At 45.6% G+C, this 23,764-nt stretch overlaps 1 protein-coding gene and 1 long non-coding RNA gene across 13 annotated transcripts; one reads left to right on the top strand and one right to left on the bottom strand.

Moving 5' to 3' along the window:
• Positions 1–25: 25 nt before the first annotated feature.
• Positions 26–21,642, bottom strand: hmbox1b (homeobox containing 1 b). 12 transcript variants are annotated; one of them, XR_004786430.2, is made up of 13 exons: positions 19,924–20,777; positions 18,517–19,188; positions 14,324–14,409; positions 12,688–12,798; positions 8,771–8,924; positions 8,396–8,478; positions 6,764–6,859; positions 6,211–6,305; positions 5,395–5,478; positions 5,208–5,306; positions 3,015–3,818; positions 1,545–1,646; positions 26–367 (listed from the first exon to the last, which is right to left on the bottom strand). XR_004786430.2 is itself a non-coding variant. In XM_035618212.2 (12 exons), the coding sequence occupies exons 1-11, from the start codon at positions 19,938–19,940 to the stop codon at positions 3,675–3,677; spliced, it is 1,641 nt and encodes a 546-aa protein (XP_035474105.1). In that variant the 5' UTR covers positions 19,941–20,778; the 3' UTR covers positions 26–3,161; positions 3,640–3,674. The 12 variants fall into 12 exon arrangements, 8 of the variants coding, with proteins under 8 accessions (XP_035474105.1, XP_035474110.1, XP_035474108.1 ...); XR_004786429.2 differs by having other exon boundaries at positions 1,545–3,818; XR_004786428.2 differs by having other exon boundaries at positions 26–1,646.
• A 185-nt stretch (positions 21,643–21,827) lies between these two features.
• Positions 21,828–23,500, top strand: LOC118290496. Its single transcript, XR_004786434.2, has 2 exons — positions 21,828–22,087; positions 22,284–23,500. It is a non-coding gene; the product is annotated as an uncharacterized LOC118290496 (long non-coding RNA).
• The last annotated feature ends 264 nt before the right edge of the window (positions 23,501–23,764 follow it).

Genomic DNA, 23,764 nt, shown 5'->3' with positions numbered 1-23,764 from the left:
ACCAACAAAAGAGTGAACCCAGATGTCTCATTGATATAGCTTTATTCTCTTGTACATTTTATATATATATATATATCATACTAAAATAAACACAAGTTTAAAAAATGAACAAAGAAACTGTACAAAAAAATGTATATATACTACATCTTAATTACAGAACAGTCTACTGTCCAAAAAAGGCACTAAATTCTGAAAATGGGCAATACAGTAACTGTGAACATAACTAGATTGGAGATCGATACAACAGCGTTCAGTCATCTTTTCTCGGGGCGATGTCGGGATGAGGCGGATGGCATTTCACGGGACGGGACGTTTGGACGCGTGGACCCTGACGCACCACAAGAGGGCGCCCCCTTCAGGGTGAGCACTGGCGGTGGAGGAGGAGAAAGCCTGTTTTCAGGTGTCAGTTCATGGTTTTTCTGTTTCACTTTCCGATGCACCTGAGGGTTCTTTCTTTCCATCCCATGAACACTTGTCGGGCTTGAGCTCTCTCTCACAAAAATACTGATGGATTAAAAGTTTGTACTCGCTAATTGGGCCACAGCGTCTGCAATTCGTTGAAGTGTTTTGCCCCGAGAGAGTAATCTCTAAATGCACTCTTGATTTCTTTTCCTTTCCACGCATGATAATCCACAGTTTAAAACATAACATTCTTAAGCATTAGAGGGGGAGTGGGGGGTCACACCAAACTCCACCGAAAAGGAAAAATCCTTCAAGTAAAAAAGTATTTGGGCAACTCCTTTGCTTGGCAAACAAGTTGTGAATCAATCGTTAAAGGAATAGTTCACCTCATAATTAAAATGTAATTTTTGTTGTCACACCCACAGTAGTAGAGCTAAACCCTCGGTTCCACTTCTGCCATTTTTTTTAAGTGTCCATTTCAGATGCAGACATTTGAACCAAACTGAAATCTTTTTTCTTTCTTCCGTGTATCGAGTTATACACTTGCAGAAAAAGGAAGTCCATGTTAAAATGTTAAGATTTCTCTGAAGTTTGGTGTGACGTTTTCAAAAGAACAGCACATATTTATTCAACATATGGCGTCAGAAGCAGCTGTATTGGTAATCTTTATTCACACCAGCCCCTTTTTATTTTATATTTGACGTCTTGTCTTTTCCAGAGGAAGGTTTGCGAGAGGGAAGGCTAAATTTTCAAGCTTAGTCAACGGCGATTCTTAATTTTAATAAGGTGCATCATATTTTTTTTTTCAATCTTTCACAAAATAGCTCACACAAACGGGGGGAGACTGTTGTTCAGCAGAACAAAGGTGACGCAAAACGTAAAAAGAAACTTGTTTAAGTGTGAATAGAAAAATAAGTCAGGAGAAATTTAAAAAGGCATGATTAACAATAAAAGCATGTTTCATTCTTTTTTTTTTGTACATTACCATAAAAACCGAGTATAAATACATGTTTTTAACAATTTCTTTTTGAAACAAAAAGGTCCCAGTGCGGAGTCGCACACGTGGAAGAATTATTATTAAATACAGTTTACTAGACTAGAGCATGGGGCTGGAAGCTATTCTACGAGCAGGACCCGGGTACCTGATTATGTGATGCGTCACCAATTCGTTGGGTTTCTTGTTCAGATACTCCTGGTTACTCCCTTTTCCCACTTCTCCAAAACCATCACTAAGGCAGGCGTTCCTTTAAAGAAATAGTTCAGACATTTGGAATAAGCCAGGTTAGCCGTCTCCCCCCCCGCTGCCAGTCTTTGTGCTAACAATGGCTAACAGCTAACGATCTCAGCTTCCCATTTAGTGTACAGACGTGAGCGTGTTACCAATCTTCTTAGCCAACTCTTGGCAAAAAAAACAATACGTGTATTTTCCAAAATATTTGAACCACTATAATAAGGAATAATATTAGGGAAAATCTGAAGAAAGCGCTAACACTTGACAAAGTCAGGACCTAGTTGAAACTTTGAAGGAACACGTCATTTCATCTACGCTTATGATTTAACAGCGACCTTCAACCAAAGACGGTTTTGGAAAATTACCACCCAGGGCGAAAAAGAAGAAACGGTGGATAATTGTTTCCCCGTGTCACCACTTGAAGTGTCTTCGATTCTGATTCCCTTCAAAGTGGTGCACTGACCGTTGAGGCTTTACAGATGTAATAAAACAAAAACAAAAAAAATTGATGTTATTTTGATATACTCTAAACCATCTCCAATGGGAATTTAGTCTAAATCGTTACCACTGATATTTAAAAAAAACAACAATCTTCTCAAAGCACATTTCTTTAGGCGATTATAAAGAGGCAACATCACAGAACAAGTGTTTAATAGCTTAGGGGTATTTCAACCCTATGCGCGGCTACTTATACCCATCTTTACTGACACAGGCCTGCTGTCGTGTCATGCCCGCATACTGTGCGACGCCACGCTGGCTGAGAGGCTTCGCTTGAATATGAGAGGAACTACTGCAGACGCCAAAGGAGTTAGTAGAAATCACTTTGGATAGACGCGAACACCGTTTTCGGATCAGCCTTGGCTTCACCTCTTAGCTTTTTTTTGCTCCCGGCATCTTTTCCTTTGGCATGAGTGACATTTAAAAACAAAGCACAATTTCCCCTCATTACCTTACGTTTGCTCGATTATCACATTGACCCCTAAATTGATTCTCACGGCCTTGGGGTGTTTAACAGCAGTGTCACTGGGAAGCTAAATACCAAGGCGATAAAATGACTGTATATCCAGTCACTGCTTGGGCTGAACACATCGGGGAAATGCTGCTGTTGGATCTAAACCTTCACATTGATTCTGGTGTTTTCTTATGCATAATTAGAAAGTGTATTATTCACCCTTGTCAGGAAATAAACTCGACAAACCTGCAAAAAAAAAAAAAGGAACGGTGTGGCTGTGTGTATGAGGTTAAGGCTAGGTCTTTTTTATAGGTTTCCATCCAACAGCAGCTCTACTGTAGGAAAACAAAGCCATTCCACAGAGGAATGTCAACTATAGAGGGCGAGGACAGGGACGGGACAGTCCTGTGTGGCGTGTATGATCCTTACCGTCAGCCTCGGTGCCCCGGAGTGGGTCCATCCATCTTTCCCAAGACGGTAGGTGGAGGCCGCTCTTTCCATGAATTGCACAATGAAGACGGCGACATTTTGAGGGGCAGGTAGGTTGGTAGGTACCACACCGTGAGGTGAGTGCGACTGAGAACCATAAGAACCATATATATATATATACATTTATATCATATATACAGTACACGTTATTTTTCTGAGGTTGACGTTGAGGTGAGATAAGACTGAGGATCGGCTCAGACGACCAGGCTGGAGAGCTGGGGAGTGAGGCAGAGGTATCCTGTGAGGAGAGGGTCTACAGAGGGAGGTGGGGGAGGTTCCTGGGAGACACAATCCAAGATGAGTCAGGCCTGGATTGCCACCATTTCTTCTTTCCACGGTATATTTTTCACACATCAGAGGACATATAGTGACCCATTTCTGCGAGCTGCGTCAATATATTGGGTGGGGGTGGTGGGTAATTACTGTTTACATGGACTTTGTGGGAGGAGGGACGCCGAGGAAGTCGCGACAGTTGGCAGGGCGGCCGACTGAGGTTCAGATTTAGAAGGTTTACTAAGTAGCAGTCTCTTTTCTTTTCTTTTTTTCCCAAGCCCCCATTTCCCACCTTTTCCACTCCTCCATCCCAGTTTCCTGTGCAGTTCATTCATCCTCCAGGGACTCCGTCTTGATGTCGTTGGGGACCCCTCCGGTTCTGGACAGCGCCAGGATGGTGTGGTTGACGGCAGCCATCTCCACGGCGAGGGAGATGGGGTCCTGGTGCTCGCTGTGCGCCGCGCTGTCATCCTGACACAGGGAGGACAGAGAGGACAGCGGAGGTTCACAGTGGGTCAAAAAACAAAAAAAGACTCTAGTAGATGGGTTCTGTTTTAATGCTGCTTTCGTGTGCTAGTCGGAAGGTCCTACTTCCAATAATAATGTCATGTTCAAGTGCTTTGTTGTCGGAACGAATTGAAAAATGGCGAAACGGCTGATGTTATAATTTTGCACCACGGTAGGAGACTACAGTCCATTTGTTGTGTAAAGAACGATAAATAGCATTGGTCTATGTCAAGTTAAGTGTACAGATTAAAATTATGTACACAAACAACAGCTTATACTTGTTAAAAATAAAGAATGAAGTACCATCCATTACCAAATCTATCCTCTTCTCCGCCATGTTCAAAGGTTCTGGTCACACCCCAACTTGGGAACTCGGGTATTAAAATTATCTCAGAATTTCCCCACTCATAATTACGGCTTGATGGGTGCAATTTACAACTCGTATTTACCATAATTCCGATACCACACAAAGGCAGCATAACACCTGGGCTTTATTTTCCTACTTTGTTTTTGCCATTGTGTTGACCGACTGTTTGATTGTCCAATCACAGCTTAGAGGCATGGTAACTGAGCGATACTTACAAAGACTAGGAAGTATTTCACACTGCAGCTTGTTAAAAACTAACACAGTGGTAGTGTTTGACAACTGAGTAGAAGCTGGTCCTGGGTGTTTAGGCTAAAGAGAAGCAGCTCAGAGTTTGCTTCTCTTAACACCCAAACCTAAACTTGTTCGCCGAGATTCGTCCTCGTCCTCAAACCCTTTTCTCCTGGAACGTTATCGGTGAATACGTGTGCAAGCTTAGCTGCCAAACAAGGTTATATTAGAATGCAGTAACAGTCTAATCTAACGATTTGAGATAGAAGTTTGATAAAAGCACGTTCTTAAATTTTGTGGGTGAGGAGGATACTGACTGTTTGTAAGATACATGCAGTTTTAGCCTAATATCATATATGCAGCCATCAAGTGCATGTCTTAGACCCTTTCATATGGTTCTCCTTTAAAAAACTGAGGCGGCACCCAACTGGCGGAGTAACGTTAGCTTCATTAGTTATCACTGTAAACTGCCATGTGTGATACTGTAACCTTCTTCAAAACTACACTTTACAGACACAAACAGAAGGATAAAACACTGTGACCCTGCGAGGTACAGCAGATCAAGATATCACAGCATCTGCTGCCGTTTTTTTTGGATATCAAAAGCATATTTTCGTGCTGAGGGAGCCGGGAAACAGGTGAGCAAATGGCATCGAGCATCAAACCAACATTCTACATGATGCGGCGTCTGATTGGCTGTTCAGAAGGAACCATTTAAAAAACGACATGCAATCAGAGTGTCATTGTGATGAGTGGACCTTTTTAACGTCTGCCTGATTTGAACGCTTGTTTCTCTTGGCCTGGTTTTGGACCGTGGCCGAGAGCAGTGCTCCCTGGGGAAGACACACACTAAGACACTAAGCAAAACAAAATGCTGCAGACCTAATTATAAGTAATGCATAATTCTGCCAAACGCATGTCGGCTGCTATGAGAGGGGGGGTCACCTGTGTCGGCGAGGTGGGCTCCAGTCGGTAAAGGCCAAACGGTCGGCTGAGGGGTCTCTTGTCGAAGTAGGGAAGGTCGCAGGCCTGGAGGTTGTTTCGACAGACAGAGTAAGAAAGTTTCATTCAGGAGATACTGCGTGACGATATTAAATACACCCTGTGTTCATCATTAGCTGCACTAGTTAAAATAAACGGGCTTCCAACAGCTTTCGCTTCCTGGTTCGCATGTTGTGCAATCAAGACTAAAAACTCCAGGGCTCGAATTTCAACTGTCTTCATCTGTAGCTCTCTGCAATAATACAGAGCTTTGTTTCTTTCCATTGCTCCGGCTTGGTTTCAATTGGCTAAAGGCGGGGGGGGGGGGGGGGGGGGGAATAGAAAGCTTTTCTTAATAATTGCCTTGAGCAAGTTTAGTTCGCTAAATAAAATAAAAGAACTTTATGTTTGTTCCAGATTTGGAAGAGGGTGTATTCAGAGTTCATCTGAAGAAAAAAATGTTTTAGTGCCTCCCTTTTTCTTTTTTTTTTGTGAGTTTGTGAACAGTAATGTGTCAGTGCGGCCGCAAGATTCGACTCCGGGCAAACACCACGAGCTGCTGGTTTCAATTAATGTGGAGAGGGAAACTAAACAGAAATATCAACTGATAGATAAAAAAAAGTGGCTAGCAAGGCGCTGATCCATGAAAAGAAAATATAGAAATATACACAAATATATGGGAGAGGAAGCTGCTGTACAAGGAAGGGTGACCTCCGACCAGTGGTTTGAAAGTGTTGTCTGAGACGCGGATCTTGTCGGGACGCTTGTTCGCTCTCCTACCTGCTCGGAGAAGTCGTTCCCGTCGATGTCGTCACTGTTGGAGTGGCCCCCGGGACTCTGGACGTCGATCCCATGGCTCTCCAGGATTGTGGCTTCTTGGAGGAAGAGGACGGATCGTTAAGATTCACGGCGCACCGCTGATAATATCCATCATTACAAAACTGTGGAAATTTTGATTTGATTTAAAAAATAAATAAATAAGCGGTTGACACCAGTCAGCTGTAGCGTGATGGCTTAAATGGAAAAAGAAATAGAAATATTTGGCTAAAATTGATTTGTAAAATACTGAATGCAATTTGTAAATGATTGAAATTTCCAAATTCTTCTATTCTACACCTTAAGTACGACTCGTTGTCGTCTTTAGATCCGACTTTACAAGTCTAAGTGGTCGTTTCACAGGTCATTACAGTTGTCAGCTGACTGATGAACAATCTTTAGCCTAATTGTTATAGTGGGGGAGAATGTATAAGAAAATATGATAATTTGCCGTTATTGAATATGGAAAAGTCACGTTAACACAAAGGATGCTACTAAACGTGCAGTGTCACATTACCAATGTTTGCCCGTCTCTTGATCTCTTTGCGGCGGTTGGCGAACCAGTTGTAGACTTTCAGCGAAGTGACCCTCTCCAGATCGGACAGCTTCTTCCCTGGGAACCAATCGGAAAGACAGACTCAGTATCAGCGTATCACTTACAGTCGCACTTCTCCTCCACTGTCACGATGATGAGCGACATTTGTCGTTACACTATCTGCCCCCCCCCCCTCCGCCCAAGCTGTGGATTGTGCTTTTATGAACAGTTTTACAACTGACGGTGCTCAGAGAGCCGCTGAAAGGAAATGACTTGATTCCACTGCGTAGGGAGGGAATCATACAGCAGATGTGTTGCAGATGTTCGATCTGTAAAAATTCAGTTCCAAGTACGAAAGACGATAGATCTAAAAAAAACTCAAGCCTCAACCATGAGGGCCCTCGGGAGACCCAGCACAAAGAACCAAATGTAAACAGTACATTATTCCTACTATGTGGTAAACACATTGTAGAAATACCAGGAGATTTTTGCTTTCTCTCTTTTGGGAAGCCTGACCAATCAGAGTTGAGAGTTGAGCGCGTGGCCTCTCGCAAATCACTTGCGCTCATGCGGCTGTAGATGAATGGCCGCAACACCTGTGCACAGACTTTCCTACTGTTCTATTTCCTCGAAAATGATGTGCGCAGCCCAACGCTCAAGTCATCGTTATTCCGTAGTTGTTAGGAGTGTGTGGGAACTCCAAGATTAAGTTTACTGATCTTCATGAGTAGTGGGCTACTGTGTGGAAAGTGCTGGCCTGTGTCACATGACAAACAAATTCATAACCCATCGCTTTGGTGACGTTGTTGTTTCCGTGTTCTTGGTCCACTGCTGATGTACGAGCGGGTAGTTTAGAAGTTGTGCAGCCATATGTTCATATTTGTTACGGTCGTAATTACTAGCGACGACTCATACTGTGAGCGCTGCGGAGACAGACGGCGCCAGGGGCAACGAGGAGTCACAGGATCGTCTGTTAAAGGTGCAGATCACCGATTTGCTCTGAGGTTGAAAACTTGGTGATAGATGGGTGTAGATAATTCTCAGTTTGTGTTGATGAGGATGATGTTACTGTCATCTATGCCGATTCTTCCTCAGCCTTGAGTACCTGGAAAATCTGTTTTAATTGTTGTAATTAATATTGTTCTATGTGCTGGTGGCTACAACAAACAGGTGAATAATGTCAGTGGTAACATTAAACGCCTATCCTTTCCATCAGATTCATATTTACATAGATGGACTACGGCCTGTGTAACGGCATAATTATACTGATACCAATCAATGTGCATTTGTTATTTCCTCATATATCAGAACTAGGGCTGCAATTTACGAATACTTTGATTATCGATCAATAACAGATTTGTTTTTTGGTCCGCAAAATGTTATAAAACCGTGAAAAACGTTGATGGTGTTTCCTCAAACCCTGAGATGATGTTTTTTGTCAACACACCAAAGATATTCAGTTTACTGTCGTAGCGGGGCAAAGAAAATATTCACGTTTAAGAAGCTGAAATCAGATAATTCTGACTATTTGAACCGATTTAGTAGTCGATTACTACTAAAGGTCCCACTGGGTTTGAGTGGTTTTCACACACTGTCCTGGTTTGGGTGATTTACCTGGTTTCTGGATCACAGCGTTGCAGGCGTTGGCGATCTCCTCCCGCTTGGCCTCGTCTGGGTACTGGTTGTCGTTGAAGTAGCTATAAATAGCAGAGGAGCCACACTGATTAAATTCATTTCCCTACACAAGGACGATGTCAACACACTTGAGTTACTGCTGTGTGGTATACACACACTGTGTTTCAATGTACAACCAAGCCAATAATCCAAAGTATGACGAGAGTCTCTGGCTTTGTTTTCTCACTGTCCGGTCATTTTCTAGGTCAGGTCGCGGTGTTTCGACAATTCCACGTGGAAATAAGGGAGAGGTTATGAAACAAACTCCCATTTATCATTTTTAATCTATCCCTTCTCCCCCCCCCCCCCGCTCACCTCTCCATCACGGCCAGACACTCTTTCCTCCAGGTGAAGCGACTTCCCCGACGCAGCCGGAAGGTGCCGGGGGCGGTGGTGAGGGGGGGCGGGGTCTGCCTCCACTCCATCTCTTCCAGGGGCAACGGGGCCGGACGCATGTTGAGGGTGGCACCTGAGGGGCAGCGGGACGCAGCAGAGACACGGGCGAGTTACAACAGAAGACACGCCTCAGGAGGACACAGTCTGCAGGTGTCTGTGTGACCGTCTTTGTGTGTGTGTGTGTGTGTGTGTGTGTGTGGTTTGGAAGTATTAAAACTGTGCCTGTAGAAGTGAAAGTCGCGGGGCATGTGTGCGGTGGCTTCACATGAGCCAGAAAGCCCATCCCTCAGGAAAATGTGTGCGAGGGCGCACGTCGCCTTATGCAAATCTCACAATATATTCTGATTATAAACTCCAGTGAATAGTGCTGACAAAGACTCTGCAGCCTCATCTCGAATCATGACCACAGCAGAAGGGGGAAAACCACACAATGGGCTTGATTTGCACTCAAACTCGTAAAACCGGCAACACAAAAGCTCAAAGCTGAAGATATACGATGCGGCCTGAAGCTCGCCCGCATTTTTAGAACCCTAACCCGACACCAGCAGTGTCAAAGTTGCCTAACTGGGTCAGCCTGCAACTGGCTAGGTTACCAGAACAGGCATGAATGGGGTGAATCTCTCTTCTCTGCAGCAGTGAGGGAGGCTGGGCCTGGCCGGGCTGAGCCGAGCCGAGCCGGGCCGTGCCGGGCTCAGTGTGGCCATAAATAGCATAGAGCAGTTTCCAGTGCTGACGTTGTTGGCAGGGCTCCACCGAGTGAACATGCCGCAGAGAACAAGGCGTGGGATGTCTGCTGCCAGGCTATAGGTTGATACAGCACGTCCACGTGTACACACACACACGTGCACGAGCTTGTGCACAGTCAGGATCCAATGCCAACTAGAGGCCTGTTGTTTTTGGTTGTTGACCTTTTACAGTGCAGTGTGGGGTTAGAGTTGAGATAATGTCTGCGCGACGCAACTGAACGTCATCTTTTGACTGCAAACTAAAATATAACTACTTAACCAATACCCAACTAAGATTCATTTCACCTATATAAACAAGTACGATTGTGACATAATCGAGGTCGTAAAGGCTCGAGAATTTGAGACATGGGTCTCTGAAGACCATTTGAAAGTTGAAATAAAAAACAGCAAAGTCTCAAAGTTTTGACCTGATCAAACAGTTAAAGAGATATTGCTATGCTAATTCAATAATTAGGCCTTTGGTTGTCAATATAAATAAGATCCAAGACATGAATCAATCAAATTAATGTGAACAAACCAAAAATAACCCAATAAACTAAACTGCGTCATCGCTTTTCAATTCATTTGCGAGGCCATTCGAGGGACACGTTGACGGGAGATTTCAGATTAACTGTCATCGGAAAACGTTCCATGTTCACTTCATCTATGATGCTGAATCCCGAGAGTTTGCTCTCAAGAGGCTTTGGGGTCGTGAAACAACTGTGGCCTTGTTTTCTGATTTGGCAACAGGCACTATGTGTTAAATGAATATTTAACCTTTTCCCAATGATAGTTTTAGTTGGGTCATTTTTATTGAACGGCATTCAGTCCTAAATGGGAATCCTTTCAGAAGCTTTTGGTGGGTAGGCGTTCGGAGAACAGGGACCCAGGGTTTGACGGAGGGAAGAGGGATCGCTTTAAATTGAGCAGAGTCACTGGTGCTGATTAAGTGCAATCATTATTAGTGTTCCACACTGTCTTTTTTATATATACGCAGTCCCCTCGAAAAGTATTGGAACAGCAAGGTCATTCCTTTTGTTCTCGTCGCACATGTGGCGACAGATTTAAAATCAAAAGATGAATAAGAGACAAAAGAAGATGGTATTCACATCTAGATGGTGAAAAAACTCAGCTGTCTGAACCCACCCATTTCTTTCTAATAAACAAAACTACTGGAACATGACACTGACTGACAGGTTGTTCTTGTTGCCCGGATGCTGACTTCCACAGTAGATTGACTGTATAAACATTAAAAAGCCCTGAATGTCTCCTCTTGGATTCAGCCTTGGGATTCACCCGTGAAGACGGTGTTTATTGTTGAAGACCGGAGAGCTCTCTATGGGAGAAAGGCAACACATTCTGAGGGCATTGAGAACAGAAGGGAAATCAATCAGAGCTGCTGCACAAACATTGGGCAGAGCCGATACAACGACGCGGAATGTCCTGAAAAAGATGGAAACTAACTGAGCGGCAGACGTCAGCAGACAAAGCAGCTGAGGACGAAACATTGTGAGAGATGTGAAGAAAACCCACATAAACGCATAAACGTAGAGACCAAACCGCAATATGCAAACCACCCATCAGAAGAAATAATCCAAAGGCCAGATTGGAAAAAGATCTGCAACAAAGTTTTCTGTACTGATGAGACCGAGAAGAACCCGAGTGTGGAGAAAGAAAGGATCTGCTCATGATCCCTGTAGAGCCTGGCGGAGGTGGTGGTGTCATGGCTGCTCACTGATCTCTACAGATGATGTTAATAACCATGGATGGCAGCAGCAGCAGCAGCAGAAGGAATTCACACATCTACAGAAACATTCTATCTGCCAATTGCACAGAGAAGTACAGAGGACGGTCTTAAACCGACCAGGGCCACATGCACATTACCACGTTTTATCTTATTAAAGCGCTTCACTGCTGCTACGTCAAGGCCTGCCGTCCACACTACTCCGGAGTTTTTCAGCGCTTACTCTGATGATGACGCAGTCATCTGCATTCACCTTCTGATTGGTTCTAATCAGTTGCGACTCAATTACCAGCTGTGACGGCAAAACGTAAACACTTCATCTCTGAAGTCCGGACATTTCCCCGGTATTTTTACTACCAGTCAAATATCCGGAAGATCTTGGCACGCACATGCCCGGTGTACATGGCCGGTCGCGTGGTATGCTTGTGTCTAAGACGATCTTTCCTTTGATATTGCTCACCTAAAAAATGGGTCTGTGTCCGAAGTTGTCGAAGACATATAGATATAAATGATACCAGGAAATAAAAGCTGAAATTCTAAACTCTTGTCTCTGTATTTATCTTTGACTCAGTCCTCAGTGTGCAACAGAGAACACAGGAATTGGCCCTTGGCCTTCCAATGCTTTTTGAGGGAACTGTAGAAGGCACTCCAATTTTTTATAACCCTACTTTATGACTTTATGATAACTGGAAACAAGTTGCACACGTAGACAGTTGCAGTCCCACTGTGTGTGTTTATTTGAACACACTCCTTGACTTGTCGTGACCCTCATGACCGGCTGATTTCCCAGGGTGCCGCTCTGCTGCCATTACAGTGCCTTACACATTGTTACACATTGTATGTCAGTTCCCAGCGAGCTGCCGGCCCGTTACAATCCTGCCCTCCTTTCTCTCCATCGGCCTCCGCTTTGTCACGCGAGTGAAGATGCTTCTGCTCATGTGGAACTGAGCCACCATACACATCACATCCCGCTGCACCACATATACCGCAGGACGCTAACTACTTCTACTGACATCATTAACCGCCTCACGGGGGAAACTGTTGCCAGCGGAGCATTTTCCCACTGTGCCTCCTGTCTCTGGAGCAGTTTCCCTGCTACCACAACTTATGCATGAGCATTCAGACGGACTCGTGGAAACCGCTCTCTTTGATGACCTTTAAAATGTTGGCACTGTGACCGTATGAGATTGACACATTCATCTTTTGTTTACTCGATATATTTGATTTTGTTCCCCCTTTGCATACCTCACCATCCTGGAAGGGGAGAAGGCGGGAGGGGTTCCCTCTCTGATGCCCGTCCAAATGTTGCTTCCATTTTTTAACCTCATACTTTCAATAAGCTAAACAAATAGAGAGAGCGACTGTACCTGGTGTGGTTTTCTCCAGCGTGTACCAGCGATAGAAGGCCCTCTTCTTCTGCTCACTTAAGTCGGAGCCGTGCTGCAGCAGCCAATGGGAGATCCTGCTCTGGCTGATGCCTGGAAAGCAGCCAGACATTGAATTACAACAGAGTGTTTTGCATCAACCCGCCGGCACGGTCTCTAGACAACCCTTTGGAAGAAGTCAAGAGAGAAAGAGTGGAATTCTAGAGGAGAAAAGTGTTTTCTCTCTCTCTCTCTCCCCTTCAGCCCGGACTTCATCTCTTCTCCAATCACTCGTCTCGCACACGAGCAGCGGCAGCAGGAGCACTGCTGGGAACTCACACTTTTGTGCCGATTGTTCCTGTTTAAACTCGACAAACCCCTTTTGAGTTTGGCTCATATGGGTTTGTCTCTAAAACAACATTACAGAGATCCAGTCCATCCATCTGACCTACGTGGCCTTTTCACTCATCTTAGAAAGCAGTCGATACAAATGTTATATTATTATATTACAAAGACTATCTGCAAACGCTTCAAGCTAAAAATGATTAAAACAGAATTCAGGTTGTTGGCACATTTCACAGAGACTTTGCCTGTAAACAATGCCAAATATTCAATGGCAGTTTGTGGGTTTGTGCTCTAGAACTCGTGGAGCCAAAATCAACAGTCCCGTCTTGTAGAAAATTAAAAAGGGGACATTTGAATCAAAGGCTCATCATGTGGACAATGCTGTATTTATCAAAAGGCCAATATTTGTCTCATTAGCATGTTGATATACTGGTATAACTGGTCCATGTCAATGTCAAATTGCCTGAATATCCAACGTGTCTTTGGCATTTGAATTTGTAATGTGCTTGTAGTTCATTCTTTTTCTTTTCAATAGACTTGTTTAGTTTTTTTTCTTTATATTCTCAATATTATCACTGATGTGGGTTTTTTTTTGCCTTCAATGCATTTCACATATGATTGGGATTAAACTTATTCATTCTCACCTCAGCCGAGTTACGGTACAGTCCAACATCCCACACTGAAACAACAGTCTAAATGTCAAGTCTCGACAACAAAACCATGCTGCACACGTGTCAAAACCTTTGCTGGTCATCCATGATGTCGAGTAGTTAAGAGTTCTACACATACAAAAATAAAAAACCATACGCCAGATATTACAGAGCGTTCTTTGTGCTGAAGAGTTGGTCGCACTTAACATCAGTAGAGGAGGTAAACGCAGTACAGTACTTTAGCAGTCTCTGGACAGAAAAGAGAAACTAGCAGCACTGCTCCTGCACTTCATTTCTATCACCCTTCACTTTTTCCACTACAGGAAGTTTTGTTGTTGGCAAGACTCGGTTCGTAAAAGTCAATAGCTTGTCCTGATGTTAACCTGCTCTGTGTACAATGACAGAAATGATTAGACTGAAACGAAATTCAATTCAGGAGGTTTCTTAACTGCTAATTCAAAGCATCAATGTTTTTACGTGGATGATAACGAGTTTCCAGGAAACTGAAAAGTTGGGCTTTTCCCACAAAGAGCCCTGTCGAAATTAAATTACCGACGAGACAAAATGGCTGTACTGTATTACAGCAACAGAAAATACAACTGACATTGTTCCATGGCGTGTCTGTGCGTGTATATGCTACTCACCGGTAACTTGTGCCACCACGGCCTGAGAGATCCTCCTGTTCCCCAGGAACGCCTTGATCTCCTCCTTCACCATACTGCTCTCCCTCCTGCACACACGCGCGCGCACGCACGCACGCACGCACGCACACGCGCACACACACACACACACACACACACGCACGCACGCACGCACGCACGCACGCACACCCACGCACACGCACGCACGCACACACACACACGCACACAGGTGAGAACACAGCTGTGCCATTTAATACACAGCTGGAGTAGCACTGCTCTATTCGACAGGGGCGTGCACACAAAGGACCATTTCATGAATTTAGTTAAGGTGTGGTACAACCTCACTGACAAGACTGATATCAAAAAGATATGTAGAGCAGATTAAATGCCTGGATGACTGGACAGAATTTCTTTATTCTTTTTTTTTCAGGGGAATTTACAAGTTGACGTCTTGCGAGCTGCTTTATCATCATTGTACTCTTTTTTTGTTGCTGTTGAGGCTCTGCTCCTTTACATCAGACGTGGATGAGCTTCTTTGTTTACGCTGCAGTGACTGATGCCTTTGTTTTCGTGTCAGATAATCAAATCCGTGTTTTTCTATTGTACCTATTTATGGCAGAACTATTAAAACCCAGGCTCCATTTTAGTACCGAGCTGCATTTTGACAGCGTTATTGCTGTGGCGCTTTTATGGCTCCCACATAATCAGCATTACATTTCAGAGGAGCACAAAGGCAGCGGCTGTATGAATTAGAAACGAACAGAGGCACTATCGAGCTATCTATATATTTTCCAAATGTATGTTTCCGGACATGTTTCCGCTGTCTCAGTCCTCGGCGGGGGGAGAAAATAAAACATGCAGAGACTTGCAAGATTGGAGGGTGGTGAGTGAACGTGTGCAGTCACACAGTGTACCCAACCCTGCTTTCTGGCATCCAGCCCAGTCCCCTCCCCTATACATACACAATAATATACACATATACACACACACCAACATGCTTATGAATGTCTTGGCTTGATTCCTCATCCTGCTACAGCTTGTGAACACCTGTCTCATCCTGACTTATCCATACTAATACTCTTCATATTTTCTTTTTTTTAATGCAGGGAGGCATTTTCAGGGGGCGCCTACACAACCCAACTTTTAACACCACTGCTGCTCAAACCACACGATCACAGCATCCTTGGAAGCAGTCAGTATCCCACACTCGCGGTCAAAACGCATCAAAGTCGTGAGAAGCTCCGTGTGTTTTCTGAGATGAAAAATGCGTCACGACTCTTTGACATCCAGCGTCAATATCCTCCACACCAGCCTCCTGCGGCGCGGGGCTAAAATTAGAGCCCAGAAAACGCTTGCTTGTATCGACACCAGTGAATCAATGTAGCATGAGCTGCTGTACAAGACGAGAGAGGGAGAGTGGGAAGCGGAGGCGGGGGCGGAGAGGGGTGCCACCTCAAAAGGCCGGACCCCTGCAGAGAACTGAAATGTGCACTTAAAAGTGAGAGAAGTCAGAGGGGCACCGTGGGATTGTTGACAAGCCGAAACTTCGTGTCACGCCCCCGCAGCCCTGCTGCACGCAGACGCCCGGGAGTCCTGCAAAGCGGAGAGGACGAGGGCTTTTGAACGCTTCTTAACTTCTCTAAGAGGACGTGCAATTTAATGCAGAGGCAGCGTGAATGAGCAATGGGACAGCCCGTGCAGCACTGAGGATAGAGCCCGAGCTGTAAATGTCAATTCTGATTCCGACTGGGCGGCTGGAAGGCGGCAGGAGGCCGCGGCGGTGGGAGAAGCCGACAAACGTGTTAAGTGGAGAGAAGAGGAGAGGAGGTGGCCAACGTGTGGACTGTGATAGGGCACGATCACCGGAGCTACCAGAGTAATGAGTTGTGACGACTGATTTCAGACATCAGTAGTTACTGTACGTTGAATGTCACTGGATGTTTCTGTATCTAATTCCACAACTGGCGCAGACAACTGAAAGTCTTTTTCTTCCTTCCTTCTGAGAAAATGTCATCCTGAACCCTGAAGGCTTCTCCGATGTTTCCCACAGGACACATCCCCCTTTTTCCTGCAATAACATCTTCCCTTGCCTGTACATAATCCCAACAAGAACATCTTTATGACTGACTGTTATTTTGATACTCCATTACAGGATGTACATCTTTATGCGGCACATGCTGTTCCGAGACAAATGTGCTCGCCACATTTGTCATGTGGTGCTGCTGTGTCCAGCCGGCTTTGTTCAAGCTTGCATCTTTAGTTTTCTACCCTGAAAAAACGATTTACCGATGAATCGATAAGTCAATCAACAGAAAGTTAATCAGCAACTATCAGTAGCACTCTGGATCTTTCTCAAACCGGACCCTCCCAACTTTGTAGTCAGACTCCCAGCTGAGTGAAGCACACTTCTTTAAAAAGGTGTGTGGTATGAATACATCCACGAGCTTCGGGAAGAACCCCCCTCTCTGCAGCGCAAACAGGAGCTGTCTAAACTTTCCGTAACCATGGTTACTCCCAAATACAACTCCCTCCCAAGCTTCTGTGGCCGCCTTTTTTTTTTTGCAAACATGCTCAGGCTTTTAACGGCGATGTTTATGAACTGTTGGATTGTTGCTACGGTAAGTTGTTAATGACTATCTCAGCAGTGTAGTCGCAGTGACATTGTGTTTTCCATGACGAAACGCAACGCAGTGTCGCAGCCGGCATCTATTATTCCCATTAGTCCATTATTATGGATGTGGATGGTACTTAATTTGACGGACCTCAACGAGAACATGCAAACAGAGAGGGGATGGGCAGGGAGAGGGAGCGGGGTGTGGTCTGTAAAAGGGTCACCATGTCATATTTCAGTGACAGATGCCACTTTTTCACTGGATCCAGCTTTTCCAATGTGAGGATCTGCTGCTTTTCTTTGCCTAATGTTTTAGTAATTGGGGTTTGGTTAATTGGTTTGACAGAAGATGTGAATATGTTACATAAGGCTTTAGGACAATATGATGGGCATCCTTCATCATTTTCTGTAATTTTATAGACCAAAAAAGTAATTCAATTAGTGGATATATTGTTGATGACAAAAAGTTGCACGACCAGAGTCGAGGCATGGTGCCGACTATTGCTCCATGAAGCAATAACAACTGTGACTGATCAGCTTAAACCGTTTCCAATAACGGTCGTGTTTGTTGATTATGAAGATTATGAGCGGTTGGTTGAAGGAACGCCTTGACAAGTTTTGCCTTTTGTCATCACAGCAAAGCCGCTGCCGCTGCAAAACCTTTGCCACAGGGATGATCAAAAATGTAAAAAACTACAACACTTTAAAGGGAAGCTCCCTCCTTGAAGAAACACAAAGTCTCAATTTCCAGCTGCACTGGCATTAAAGGGGTCAGTGTGACCACACAAATACTGATGGCATGCAATGCACCAATGATCAGTTCATTTCTTTATTTCCCATGGCATGACTACAGTTTGGATATGAACATTTTTCAGCACAACCCAAACTTTCCCAATAACGATGAATGCAACAGAAAACTAAGGAAGTCAGATGTGATGTGATGGTAAAACCATTTCTCCTGGTGAACACAATATGTAGCCACAGACAAATTCATCTACACTAGCTCAGCAGGTAAATCAACCTTGGACCTTTTTTTTTTTACTCGGATCAGCTACTAAGCTCTGAAGCGACAAATCTTTTCTCAACTGCGGTTTTCAACATCCAGAACAAACTTCAAATCTCTGCTTTAAAGCCAACATGAACAAAAAAAAACCCTCTCCATCTCCCCAGGAAGTGAATGTTCAACTATAAAACATGTCAGAGGTAAATGTGGTCTCTCTCACTTTGTGGCAAAATAGGTTACTAAATGGTAAATTTCCAGGGTGAAAAATAAAATATGAATCTCAGTTAAGAAAGCCTGACACTTTCTTGTCTCCTCATTGTGGGCATTACCGACAATAAAGTAGAATCCCTGACTCCCACCAAGTGGCCACGGCAACACTCAGGCTGCCCCAAATAACAATGCATCATTCAGAAAGGATGGATTATCGCCATCAGTGCTGCCTTTAGAAGGACCTTGAGCGGTTTCTTTTGTTCTTTATGCAAAAGAACATTTTGTGACACAATGAAGTGTAAAATATTGATCATTTACGCTATGAAACCACAAGATAAGCACCATAGTCTCATATGTCCGGACACTACTGACCTCATCAGTTCCTCCACCTTGTCGTCGATGTCCAGGTCTTCTTCTGTGGCTTCGAACCCAAACGCCCGCGCTGCAGCCGCGCTGTTCACTGGATAACGCGGAGGAGACAGCTTCCCGTTGGGTGTAGCAGCTAAGCTGTCACGCCCGTTCTGTGACAGCGCCACCAAGCTGACGGGTGATGGCAGGATCGCAGAGGGCGGTGGCGGCCCCGGAGGCGGGGAGGTGTCGTAGCTGTTGCTGGGACACGGCGACGAGAGTCCTCCGCCGCTGCCGAACTGCGTCTGTGTGGCGGTGGAGATTTTGGAGGTTGTGGAAGAGGCGGCGGCGCTTCCCTCGACACTGCTGACGGCGCTGCTGTTCCCATTGCATGCTACGGAAGAGGTGTTGGTTGCAGAGGCAGTGTTGTTATTGTTGAATGGCGTGGTAGTTGTGTTGGAGGCAGAGTTGTTGGTGCAGCCGTTTGCCCCGCCTACTCCGTAGGAGGATGAGGAGGAGGAGGAAGAAGAGGTGCGGCGGCCAAACTTGTCGCCATGCTCCCGGTCCAGCCGGTCCAGAGTGTCAAGTGCCTGCAGGATCTCCTGCTTGGTCATGCCGGTGCGACGCAGCCGCTGCAGCAGATCTATCTGCTCAATAGTGAAGCGCGGCTCTTCGCTAAACTCAGACATCCTGCTGCTGGATGAGAGACAAGACAGACAGGTTTGTGAGACAGAGGATGAATGAGAGGAGGGGAAAGGAAACAGGAAATGCAGGGGGGAAGTTAAGGAAAAGAAGTGGATGTTCAAGATCTGGAGGGGGAAAAAGGCAAAGAAAAGGAGGTGGAGAAAAGGAGGAGCGAGGAGGAAAGTCAGGCAGAAATGAGACAGATGGGGGGACGGTGGATGAGAGGAGGAAATGAGGGGATTAAGTGGGAAAAAGAGAGGAACAGTTGCAGAAAATGGATGGGAGAGGAGGAGAGAGGCAGAGAAAGGCAAGTGGAGGAGAGTTTGAGGGGTAAAGTAGAAAAGAGCCTTGGGGAAAGGAGAAAAACTGCGAGAAGGAAAAAACAAAGAGGCAGCAGATAAGAAAAAAAGGAAGACAAGAGCGAGAGATAGAAGTGTGAAAGAAAAAAGGGGGAGGGAGGGGCAGGGCATAAAAACCTGCTATTTTTGGGAGCCAGCAGGCAACACACGCAGAGTGCCAGAGTCACCTTGACAGCTGATGCTATCTTAACATTCTGACTGCTGTTCTTTAAGAGCCGTACAATTCAATCCCTGTCTCGGGCACGCCACCCACGCCGTGTTTTTTTTCTCATAAGCAATTTGCCGTGCTCAAAATCAATGCCACTGGAATCAGACTGCGGCAGATTTTCCCGCCGTCTGTTCCTGCCCCGACCTATGAAGATATGATGGACGGTTTAAAAGGGGTCACCTGCATTCCGTATCCATCTGTGTTAGACAGAACCGTGCTGAGAACCGGGCAGGGGGGCAGTGTTGGTAGGTAATATGAGCGCGAAGCTTTTAGTAGAGGCTTTGAAAGAAGAACGGTTACAGGGAAAGTCACTCTAGGGTCAACGCTGACTTACATTACTCATAGGATACCATAGGGCGGCTTAGTAGCAGTGATCATTAACTAGTCTCTTAAATTGACATTAAAAATTCATATGGAACGCCACTGTGGCTGTAAATCAGTGTCCAAGCACAGTTGCACTGCGGAGCCCGTCGCACATGCCACACAGGACTACGACTGTCTGACTGGTTACATGAGCCGGAATGGACGTCGATGACGCGATGGCGGGCTCCTCTCTTCACCTGCAGACGCATTGTGTTGCAAAACAAGTCATCGCCACCGCGCTTGTTTAACTATTCACCAAGCCAACTATTCACGTTGGCCCGAGTCCGTTTGACTGGCTGAGGGACACGGTCAGTCAGCTGGAAGCACAAGTAAATTCGACCTGTGATAGATTCAATTTCAATAGGTGGACAGACAGGTGTATAACCAGGAGGGAGGAGAGGAAGGAGAAGAGGAAAGAGGTTGAGGGGTGATCCTTCTTCTTCTTCTTCTTCTCCCTAATTATAAGACAGGGGCAAGCGAAGCCGGGGTTGTCCTGCACGGATGGTGAGGCAAACCTCCCCTTTGTCCACATCCTTTCAAGGGGTATTTCAGAAGAGTCCCGCAGAAGTTTCAGACCTCAGGGAGGAATACATCCACAGTTTCAGCGTTTGGTCGCTTGTCTGTTCGCCGTGCAAGCGCAAAAACACAGACGAGGTTTCCCCTCGCCCTTTTAAATACCCCCCCCCCCCCGCAAACCCTCTCAGCCCGAAAGATTTGACCGGAGTCCCCACCCCCCCACACCCCTCCATGTGTTTTTGTTGTGCTGACCACGGGGCCCGCAGAGAGAGCGCGCGCCGGGCATCGGCCGCTCGTGTCGGCGCCGCGGGCGGGCGAGCCGCCGCCGCCGGGGGGGAGGCGGTGATGCCGGGCAGCTCTCTCGCCCTTTGCCCCGAAACAACAAAAAAAGGAAGCGATGGCAGCGATGGACACGCGGACGATGCCCGGGGGGACGTTAAAAAGGGCGCCAGCCACCAACCCCCCCCCCGCCCTGAATTATGATTCCAGCCCCTTCCTCAGCACCGCGGACTTTCTTTTTACGCTGACGAACCGGCCCTCGGCATCACACAGGGGACGGCTAGCAACTTCCCGCACTGGGGGGGGGGGGCTGCCTCGCTAGCGTCATTAGCATAGCACGCTAGCCGCGCCGCTATAGCAGCTGACGTTAGCCACCGTCGCTGGCTAGCGAGCGTTTGATATCAATATCGCCACTTTCGGCGCAGTGCGCGGCCAAGTGCGCGACTCACCTCGCTTCGAATCGTCCGCTGGACCATTTAACTTCGCAACTTCGAGCGAAGAGCCGCCGCGTGGGGGGGGGGGGGGGGTGTCTTCCCACCGCGAGCCGAGCGAGGTAGGCGAGTTGACGGAGCGGTGCCCTGTCCGACCCCCTTTCCCAAGGATTTTTTTCCAATCACAGGCGAATTATTCGCCTCTCCGCTTTGTCTGTCTGACAACAGCCATATTGACAACCAACACCTCCGAGGAGCTGCGAGGGAACTGTAGTTCCGCTCGCGCGCGGCGCCTCTGGCGCGCGGCGGCGTCCTCCGCGCGGAAAACTACAAATCCCAGAAACCAGTGCGCGCGCGGGGCTGAGCTGATGGCTCGCTGATGGCTCGCTGATCTACAGTTGTCACAAAAAGGTGATGCAGTTTTTAATGTGGCCACAGCGGCCGGCTGCTCCTGCTTAACCCCGCCTCACCAACACCTTCTGACAGACATCTTCTGTAGGTCACTGATCACCGGTGTTACTGTGTTACAGTAGAAAATCTGTTCAGAAATGTCATTCCAGTTGTGGATGAAAGTTCTCCATATCAAAACAACAGGGTCAAAGGGCATGATATAACTCAAGTGTAAAAGAAAACTGAATTAAATTGGCAGTGAAATTATCAACCCAAGAAGGGAAGATTAGGAGAAAATCTCATTGAGCAGCTTTGGTGAAAACACACTACAGTGTAATGACAACCCAGACCCTCCCAGATGCAAGGTACCTGCCTCAGTAAACACAATGTTATTAACTGCACAATCCATGCACGTTTGTTTACACTTAATATAAGAAACTGAGGGGATGAATTATTCGTGAGCAATCATATGGAGCATCTTTAATTTTTTTTAAACAAGACCCGGCCTAATTACAGGCCTTGCAAATGTATACACCGCTTTTTTTTTTTTGTTACTTACAGATGTTCTGGGCCAGGCTCTGCTCTCAGATGGATATGGGGAAGAAGAAGAAGAAGAAGAAGAACGGCAGCAATTAGCCTGGCGTAGGCAGCAATATGGAGAGATTTGAAGAAAAAAAAATGCTTGATTCTGGAGAGTAAATGGATGCAGGTGCAGGCTTGTTTTGCGTGCACACCAATCCGACATTGCAACTGAAACCCACAGGCCGTTTAAGTTAACCATTAATATTTGTTTGGCCGTGCTGTTTCTGCTTCATTTCAGCCCACACCTGCGTTTGCCTCTGCAGAGTTGTTGCGATGACAATCAATCTCTGTACACTCCAGAAAACCACCATGGTCTTATAGCAAGTGTTCTGCTCTCCTTTGACTGCAGACAGAGACAGTCAGCCCTAACCTGCCGCAAACATCGGTGGTCAGATGCAGTTTGAAAAACATTTGTTTTGTGCGAATATGATTAATATTGATGCTGTTAAAGCAGGCGTCTGCGACCGAACTTGCCCTGCATAATGCATAATGCACTTATGATGCCATATTTACAGTCTGCTACATATGAGATGCACCATAGCTTCCGCTTAAGATGGAGCACCACACGTTGTGTAAATTAGGTGTGAATGCTGCTATGCAGAATCTGTGCAATTTGCCATACAGTCTAGCAGTCATACTGCCCCCATGTGACAACTATTGTCCAAAAAAAAAAATTATATTCAGAGGAGAATGGGAGGAGAAAGTTTGTACTTTTTGGCAGAATGTGTTGTTTTCTCTGTCAGTGTGGACTGATTGATGCACATTAGAGTTATTGTTTATGGATTTCAACAGTTTCACCGACATAAATCAGCGTAGATGTGGGGCAGAAACACGGTTAGAGGCCGTAGGTTTACAGTGAGAGGATATTTGTGTGGATTTTTCATGTTCTTCTTACATTTGAGCTATATTGGTTTCTCCAATGCAATCACAGCTGTTAGACACGTGAAACAAAGTACATTTTGTCCATGAATGAGGACGATTTCCCGACTCTAGTTAATAACTGAGTTTTTCTCCCCATTTCTCCAAATGCTTGCATGGAAAACTACCAGTGCTTTCTTCTCTTTATGATTTGGGGAAACAGTGTTCTGAATTAAAATATGTATTCTGTGGCGTTTGTTTGATGGACCATCGTGATATCTGTAATATCTGTAACATCGAACCAGTTCTCTTGCTAAATAAAGTAAGTCATAACTCGTCCTCTTGTTTTTGATATTTCCCTGTTGACCTGAAATTCTACCTATGAGGAAAGGAAAATGAGTCATTTCTTTTTGTCCAAAGAAAAAAAATAACACACTTCTAAATGTTAAGGCCTTGCTCTTAACACTAGATGCTTGAAAACAGAATTAGGTTGCTACAGACACATCTGACTGGTTTTCTTTCTTTCTGTTCTTCTGCAAGCCTACAGGGAGATGACACAGTTCAAATGACTGTCATTATTCATTCATTGAACGTGAGTTCAG

Source organism: Scophthalmus maximus, chromosome 18 (assembly GCF_022379125.1).
Source record: "Scophthalmus maximus strain ysfricsl-2021 chromosome 18, ASM2237912v1, whole genome shotgun sequence".
Lineage (NCBI taxonomy): Eukaryota > Metazoa > Chordata > Actinopteri > Pleuronectiformes > Scophthalmidae > Scophthalmus > Scophthalmus maximus.
This window is presented reverse-complemented; position numbering and strand designations above follow the sequence as displayed.

What these genes read in the sequence shown, in the direction of transcription:
- hmbox1b (XM_035618212.2), bottom strand. An exon ending in GGAACGACTTCTCCGAGCAG is followed by an intron (nt 5,479 to 6,210) that starts GTAGGAGAGCGA and finishes AACAACCTCCAG; the next exon opens with GCCTGCGACCTTCCCTACTT. An exon ending in AGCCCACCTCGCCGACACAG is followed by an intron (nt 5,307 to 5,394) that starts GTGACCCCCCCT and finishes TGTTTTGCTTAG; the next exon opens with TGTCTTAGTGTGTGTCTTCC.